Source organism: Aedes aegypti, chromosome 3 (assembly GCF_002204515.2).
Source record: "Aedes aegypti strain LVP_AGWG chromosome 3, AaegL5.0 Primary Assembly, whole genome shotgun sequence".
In the NCBI taxonomy this organism is placed as follows: Eukaryota; Metazoa; Arthropoda; class Insecta; order Diptera; family Culicidae; genus Aedes; species Aedes aegypti.
Window position 1 is genome coordinate 240,839,946 of NC_035109.1, and position 8,790 is coordinate 240,848,735.

At 37.7% G+C, this 8,790-nt stretch overlaps 1 protein-coding gene across 1 annotated transcript; it reads right to left on the bottom strand.

Annotated features, from left to right (window-relative positions):
* Positions 1 to 2,444: 2,444 nt before the first annotated feature.
* On the bottom strand, positions 2,445 to 8,117 carry LOC5568398. The gene is made up of 2 exons (XM_001657991.2): positions 7,216 to 8,117; positions 2,445 to 3,051 (listed from the first exon to the last, which is right to left on the bottom strand). The coding sequence occupies exons 1-2, from the start codon at positions 7,967 to 7,969 to the stop codon at positions 2,513 to 2,515; spliced, it is 1,293 nt and encodes a 430-aa protein (XP_001658041.2). The 5' UTR covers positions 7,970 to 8,117; the 3' UTR covers positions 2,445 to 2,512.
* Positions 8,118 to 8,790: the final 673 nt, after the last annotated feature.

Below are 8,790 nucleotides of genomic sequence, written 5' to 3' on the forward strand. Positions count from 1 at the left end.
CCGAATAGTCCGTTATCCCGAATACCATTTCCCCAAACCCCACAACCATAACCCCGAATTTTCTTGCTATGAAAAATTTAAAATGAAGATCCGACAAACACCATATAGGGAGACAGATCCTATTCTTGGCACTTTTGATTTACTTCGGCTGAGAAAAACTCTCCATGCCAAAGTCAATCATGGAAGTGCCCGAGTAACTCTGCACCCTATTTTATAGAATAATATATTGAAGTTAATTTAGCACGTCTCACTTGGGTAAGACGAACCCTACTTCAAAATATAATTTATTCGATGATACTATAACAACGGTTCTAGCTTGGAAGCCACTAAGGGGCTATCTATAGATATTAACCACGTGGACATTTTTTGGGATTTCAGACCACCACCCTCACCTACTTCATTTTTATTTGAATTCATGTTCTTGTTATCAAAGTTCTTCTATTCTTTAAGGGCCAAGTGAGAACCACTCACTCACAGGCGTACACTTTATTTTGTGAGGATGGTTGTGTTCACAGCAATAAAACAATTTTCGAACTGATGATTGATTTCGTTTTCATATGTTAATATTGAAGAGACTCCCGCCCTCCTTCATAGGCGTTATATTATTTGATGGTATTGCATATGTTTATTTTTATATTGCTGGAGGTGATGTGAACTCAACATATTCTGGAATGACACTAGACTATGGTTCGAAAAATCTCAGAATAAAATGTTAACTGATGTTATACTGACAGTTAGAATAACATGTTAACTGATATATTACTGGCAGTTATTTGAAAAGTACATCGCCAAAGAACAGACGATGTTGAACGAAAATAAAAATCTCTGATGAAAACGTTAATAATTATGATGCCGACAATCAATTTGCAAGTGCAACTTTCGAAAGAACATCCAATAATTAAAAGAAGGACAAATCTCGTGTTGGAAATTGCTATGCCGACAAGATGTAATACAGACAAGTAATGCAGAAGCTTATTATTAAGGTTATTCGTCTGAAGTCACTTTCAACTTTGAATTTCGCTGAAGACAATTGGTCGGTGTTCAGACGGCCTGGACCAAGTGTTTCCTAATGATTTCAGGTGAACGTTCTCCAAGCATTCGGCATAAAAAAATATTTGCTTTTTTCTGCTGCATTAACGGAACTTATCAATTTGATAAGGCATTTGTATCAATATAGCATTAAAAAGATCAAAATTAATAGAGTCGTTACATTAACTTTAAAAGGCCAAAATACCATCAAACTCAAACATTACAACTCGGAAGAACAGCCTACGACTCAAAGAAGTGGAAATCGTTATTTTTACACTGGCATCACAACCTCGGAAGAACAACAGATGATTGAAGGAATAAAATATACTGGTAGGAATGTTAGTAGTTATTACGCCGACAACTATTCAAACACTACCAGGAAAACCTCGCTTGTCGTACGTCGTACACAGTACGAGCAAAAGATGAATTTTCAGGTTCAAATTCGGGAGCTTCCTTGAAGTGCATAACTGATTTTCATGGAAGTGTCGCTTTCGGGGTAATTTTCCATTCGGGACAATGTGTCATTCGGGGTAACTAATTCGTGGTAATGGTTTTCGGGGTACTGGTTTTCGGGAGATGATTTTCGGGGTAATGGTATGCGGGGTAGTGTTATAGGATCAAATGCACAATTGCTAAGAATAAGCTAAAATGATTATTTTTATTTGTCAAATTAATTTTGATTAATTTCCAAACGACACTGCAAAAATTCCGGACGATTTTATTTTGAAAAAAATATTTGATACAATATATAATCATATTCTTGAGCAATTATTCTTGCAATGTTGAGGAAATTGAGGCAGGAATGTTTGAGGATACTGGTGGATTTTTTTAGAATAATTCATATGGAAATTATGGGACAAAACATTTTGGGATTTGAGAAATGCTGGGATTTAAATTCTGACGTCCCGTAAAAATTGATGAAAAGTACTAAATTTCAATAAAAATCAATGAAAATTTTGCTTAGGCTCAAGCTTTTCTTAACAAAAAAAACGAAAGCTAGAGAATAAAAAGTTACTTTCAAGAAAGGATACCACAATCAGGTGAAAAATATATTAGTCTAGTTGCAGGTATTTGGAGTACTTGCCACCAGCTTGTGACCAATCGATTAAGTTTTCAGCTCAAATGGGTGTTCGGTTCTCCAAATTTATGCTCTTGAAAATTTGAAGTTTGGCTTCATTTCATCTTCACCTTAAGTTATTCATAACATTTTTCAGAAACATTAAGTTTGAGTGTGATCCACTACATTGTCTTCAATGGTCTTAAATCGTTCCGTTCTCTTATTGTTGAAGTTCAACATTTGGTAGAACAAATTGATTGAATCTCACGCTATTTTTTAAACTCTACATACATATTCTTGTATGGAACGTCTTTATGTGAAGCATCTATTTGGCGAAATGAATCATCCTCATGATACGTATCTTCGTATGCAAAAACCGCTTTATTACTGAAATATACATATTGGCATCTTCATAACAAAACTAATTCACCAGAAAGGCACATTATCTACGTTCCATTGCAAAAGTTTGAATAGGCTTTCATTCTCAGAAATAGGTCCCTGAAATTCTACCTTCTTGACTAATTTAGCATATTGACCAAAGTGCGTTTCCCCAGCAGCCAGTGCAGCAAAGCAACAAGCTTGAATCATTTTACTCTCCATCTGCAGATGCTTGTAGACGTCTCGGGCTTCGTTGAAGGCTTCCAAGGCCTCCGGCAGCCTTCCGTTCCAGAAATGGATTTCACCGTTTAGCAATTGCAATTCGGCGTAGCATTCGGACTTCCGGTCACAAGATGTCATGCTGTCTACATTCCTAAGCAAAATCTCACAATCTTTCATTTCATTGAGACTTCGATGAGCAGCCGCCATTCGAATGTTGAGTTTGCAAACTTTGTCCAAAGCGTTAGTGCTTCTCGCCTTTTTCGAAGCTTGTTTGTAGCAATTGAGAGCTTCGCGATGATTTCCCTGGTCAAGTTGAAAGTCCCCGTATTTTATGTACGACTCACAAAGGACGGCGTCCAGGTTTGCTGAAATTTATTCAAAGCATAATAAATGTACCGCATATAGGGATGAAATTGATCGTTAGGATGAAATTGATCACCTTTGCACACGATTTATTTTCTTGCAAATAGAGCACCAATACCAATGCACTACGGTCCAGGAATCAGTTTTACGCGGAAAGATGCATTTTGAGCTTTAGAATGAAACATTAGACAAAAACGGTCTTCTACAAAGTTGTTTGTATTAGTTGAGCCCTTTGTTTGGTGTTATTGAAAATTAGGGTGGAGCACATTTTCATAGAAATTGTGAAGATAACTTTCTTATTTGTAGAAATTATATTATACCCAAACCAGGCCACACTAGCTACGTCAATGAAAATTCATAAAAAAAGATCGGTATGATAATAACAAAAATTCAGGAACTTCTAGTTCTAAACAAGATTTTAAACATGTTCTCAGCCTGGAAGCTTGTCAGGGTGCTCAAAAGTCATCTACGAAAGTAAAATAAGGCATCAGGGGATTTTTTTTTATTATCGGACAATTTGGGCCGGAGGTTCTCCGATTTGCATGAAATTTTCACCAGAGGTAGAGCTCGTGGATACATGACCAAAAGTGAAATTCAAAAAAATTATAGTGGCCTGTTTTCCCGGAAAACTCTAGATGAATTTTCACGATTTCTCTATATACCTCAATCTTTGAAAATTCATATCTCCTGAACTATGCATCGTAGAACAAAAGTTTTTTAGTGAAATCGAAAGGAAATTTTCTCAGCAATCTATTAAAAATATAAAAAGGAAAACATTTCTCGGAAAAATTTTCACCATGGAGAAAATTGTCGGAAAAATAGCGTAAAAACTATCGTCTGTATCATGAAAAATTTTCAAAAAAATATTTTTTGTTTCATCAATCCATACTCTAACTTTCGTCCATAGACGCCAAAATGGTATCTTTTACCGTTTAGGCGACAGAACTGAAAAACCGATGACCACCCGCACGCTTCCCATAGGAAAATGTGTTCTATTGTGGGCCTCATAACCGTGCGCTAACGGCGGCAGTAATTTACACGCATTGTAAGTGTAACGCAGTAAACCATCCTTTCCTTTCCAGTCAGAAGAAGCTTTTCGTCAATCGGAGCACTCTCCTTTGGTCTGTTGGGTGTTTTGTATGTCCTTTATTCGTAACCTTTACTATTGAGACCAACAGTCTTTAATTGAAAACGATCCTAACATTTAGGTAAGAGGAACTGACCCTCAGCAAGCATAGGAAAATTCACTCACTCACCCGAACGCCACCGATGAAAAATAGCAAACAATCTGCTGCTATCGAACATTCAGTGATAGCTGAACCGTCCTAGGTGGAGTGTAGCATGAAAGCGTCGAAACCGATTGTGTAAAAGCGACAATCGGAAGGAACGCGAAGAGAAGTGAATACCAATACATTTGTATCTGCGAGGCACGAGTTAATGCACTTAGCATCCATTCGCCGAATTTCGGTATTGCATTCGACTGATCAGATGCCGTTTTTTGTTTCGCTTAGTGCTCGCCGAAGAAGCAGAGTGGGCACTGGAAATTTAAACGTTCGGCTTGGTTAAAATAACGGCTTTCTCGCTCCCGACTGTGTGTGGAAGCGATTGAGGGAAACACAATTACTGAGTGAGTGTTCCCCATGCTTGACCCTCAGTATCATACAGTTGCCAAGCAAAAATAATATTTATGCATACATAAAGTGCTATTTGTAATTTTCTTGCTTTTTTCAAATTTTGTTCAATTTATCAAATGATTAGATTATTAACTAAAAGCGCGCGAATAAATTTTCAGTTTTGTTATCTATACAATGTGACATATTTGATATAAATTCTGATTGTTCCTTGGAAGAATATAGTATAGTATTTGCATGTATATAATATCAATCAACTGTATAACACTCAGGGACGCTATCTATTGTTCCATTGATGGCTGCTGTGGAATATTCCACTGACAGTCAGCGTGCAGCCTCTACAGTTGGCGCCAACCCAACAGCGCGCCAAACTGTATTTTGAAGCGTACGCGCTTAATGAATAATTATTGTATGTTTTGTCTGGCCGTATCGTGCGTCTATATAAGGCGCACCCATTGAATTTGTAAGAATGTAGTTTCTTTCGTTTCTCCGCCGAGTAGGCATGCTGCCTCTCAGTGGTAATAAATCTGTTAAAGTGAAGCCGTTCGCTTGATTTGCCGTCCGTTGGATCGTAAAAGACACAACGTAGGAAAGACGTCCTGGCCGAAATAACATATCTTCTATATAAAAAAATGGAATGGTGTTTGTATGTCACGAAATGGCTCACGAACGGGGCAACGGATTTGGATAATTCTTCCCCCATTTTGTTCGTCAAGGGTTCCGACGTGTTTGTGTGTATAAAAGTTTCAGGATGTTCACCGGGAAAGTAGGAGAAACGGGACTGAACGGAACTGTCATTTTGTATGGGACGATTTATAGCGGTTTTCAACAGCCTACTTGATGGCAAGACGAAGTTTGCCGGGACCACTAGTTAAAAATATATTCATAAGTTTTTAAGGTGAAACAGTTTGGAATCAACTTTTAAGATTGCACTGAAACTTCAAACGCACAAATCTCGTGATGAAAGCATCCAACAACAATGTACTTTTTATTTTGGCTTTGTGCACTAGCAGAAAGCTTAAAATAAGAAGATCATAAACGTTTGCCCACTATTTCTACAGTTTTGTGCCCTTGAAAACGTGAGTAGGGGTACAAGTCGGCCATTTTGCCGGCCATTTTTGGATTCCGAGATGTTTCACCTTAAAGAAAGTGGATCTTGAGATTTGATCCTTCAAACGTTACCATAATGATTGATTGTAACAAGAACTTCCCGTGCGACTTTCATAGAGGCTGTTAGCTTTAACACTAAACGTTGCTGATGAAGGGCACAAAAAACACCCAACTGACCAATGGAGAGTGGTCCGATTGACGAAAAGCTTCTTCTGACTGGAAAGGAAAGGATGGTTTACTGTGTTACACTTACAATGCGTGTAAATTACTGCCGCCGTTAGCGCACGGTTATGAGGCCCACAATAGAACACATTTTCCTATGGGAAGCGTGCGGGTGGTCATCGGTTTTTCAGTTCTGTCGCCTAAACGGTAAAAGATACCACTTTGGCGTCTATGGACGAAAGTTAGAGTATGGATTGATTAAACAAAAAATATTTTTTTGAAAATTTTTCATGATACAGACGATAGTTTTTACGCTATTTTTCCGACAATTTTCTCCATGGTGAAAATTTTTCCGAGAAATGTTTTCCTTTTTATATTTTTAATAGATTGCTGAGAAAATTTCCTTTCGATTTCACTAAAAAACTTTTGTTCTACGATGCATAGTTCAGGAGATATGAATTTTCAAAGTTTGAGGTATATAGAGAAATCGTGAAAATTCATCTAGAGTTTTCCGGGAAAATAGGCCACTATAATTTTTTTGAATTTCACTTTTGATCATGTATCCACGAGCTCTACCTCTGGTGAAAATTTCATGCAAATCGGAGAACCTCCGGCCCAAACCTGTCCGATAATTTAAAAAAATGCCCATCATTTAATCATTAGCAATCATCAATACTTAAAAATGAAAACCAACCAACCCCAGTGGAATTAAAGGTGTAGTACTAAATTCGGTTTTCATTTACTTATTAAAAAACAGTTTTTTTCGTTCAAAATTTAAGAAACATTAATGGGGGCGGACTTCGCGTTAGAACACGTGCCTCTCACGCCGAGGACCTGGGATCGAATCCCATCCCCGAGATAGTCACGTATAATGAATGAGTTATGGTGACGACTTCCTTCGGGGGGAAGTAAAGCCGTTGGTCCTGAGATGAACTAGCCCAGGGCTAATAATCCCGTTAAAAAGATAAAAAAAAATAAAAACTATCACTGCATCACAGATAGTAAGTGCATTGCAATGAAAGATTATCATGAACAAAATTTAAATTTTGCGAAAAAAACATACTTTTTTTAACGATGATGGTTTTTACTACTTAATTGTTAAAATTTGAACCTATGTGCTCATTTTGCTGAAATAATAGAATTTCTGTTGAGTATTTGTAGCAAACATATTAGAATTAGGAGACTAAGTTTATGAAAAATGGTAATAAGTGATCAATTCTACCCGAAATTACGCTTACAAAAAACATCTACTCTAAATCATACATTTTACAGCTGCTTCGTGGCTCAACTGTATGTACAAGTCAAACTGCATCGCATCGGTGAGCTTATACCGCTCGCACATTGCCGAATATGCCAAGAACAGCTGATGATAGATCTCACTAATCAGCAACTGCGAGCCGAAAATGCCTTTCCCTTCGTCCAAAGGCCAACTTTTACCACTTGCCCAGCTTTCTGCCGACTCCAGCATCTGTACAGCCTCATCCAGAATTTGATCTTTTAACAAAAACGATCCGTAATAATATTTCACCAATGTTCCGATCCTGCTTCCTTCCAACTGGCAATCCGCGCATCGATCCAGTCCAATTAGGAAGAATTGCCGCGCGATCCAACGCTTTTGAGCATCATCCTGAAACGATCGACCGATCTTCAACAGGTGTTCCACCTCATCGGCAAAGCGCTGCTCGTTTTTATGGCCCTCGGCTTCTCTTAACGATTTAAACAGGAAATTGAGCAAATTTTTAGAATTTTTCAAACGTTTCTCCTCGATTGATGGGTCCGAAGTCGGTGGGACATGATCGTGCTCGAATTCAATCAACTGAAGCAGAAGGAAGGCCGCATTTGGGCAGCCACCTTCGTACAGCTCGCTGGCCAGGGCCTCGTAGAATGGGATTCGTGCGCGTCGAACGTCTTGAAAAGTCAGTAGAGGCACTTTTTTCCGAAGGCGTGACTTGATGGCGGGTAGGTGACCGACGATGGCCGTTGTAAGTCCCGGGCGGATAAGACTGGAAGCGCTCATGTTTGAGGTTGTGGGTAAAATACAATGTCGATTACTTATTCAGCCTACTGAGTTTTTTTTGTTTATTATTGCTGTGATAATGATTCTAATTTTACTTAAGGCCGCACGGGACGTCATCATAATCACCCTATCCATTTCAAGAAGCAAATCCCAAGAACCACTCCATATATCGATGCGAAAATGTATCACTATGATTCTATATGTGTAGTGCACAACCCAATACATTTTCAGCTTCATCGGTTCATTAAAACTCGTGATTTGCTTCCACAAAGTTTTGATGATAATTGTTAGAGTGAGACGAAAGATAGGGAAAATAACACGGTCTCCCGTGTCTCCTTAAAAAAGATTAAGATCATCGTCTATAATCACGGATTTGAATTTAACTTCACATTTTGATATTGCAATGTCCCTTACTTCAACAATGGAATTTGTTAAAGCTTCAGGAGCATTGTCTATAACAAGTTTTGTTTACGAAGATATATTAGTCTCAAGATTCTTATCGAAGTAAAGGCACAGAGAACAGACATGAAGGCTCGAACAAAATTCCATCAAAATCATGTGTGAAGGTTAGTGTCAACCATCCCCAAGTAACCAAGATGCTATATATGCTCTAATACCCAAATTGTTATTTTTGATCTAAATAACATTTTTAGTTATCTAAAATCATTCTAAACACGTTATGGGCAATGATTTATTTTTATTCGCAAATCTATGAATTTTGGTTTTTGATTTTTATAATTTTTATATTTGAACATCACTATCCTTTTTCAATTTTTCTTGAAGCCTATTCTAGTTACTGTTTTTTGGCAATAATAAAAATT

Excerpts from the sequence above, each read along its gene's own strand:
- LOC5568398 (XM_001657991.2), bottom strand. The coding sequence starts at position 7,969 with ATGAGCGCTTCCAGTCTTATCCGCCCGGGACTTACAACGGCCATCGTC. Across the intron at positions 3,052-7,215 it reads CCACGAAGCAGCTGTAAAAT|CAAACCTGGACGCCGTCCTT; the intron begins GTATGATTTAGA and ends AATAAATTTCAG.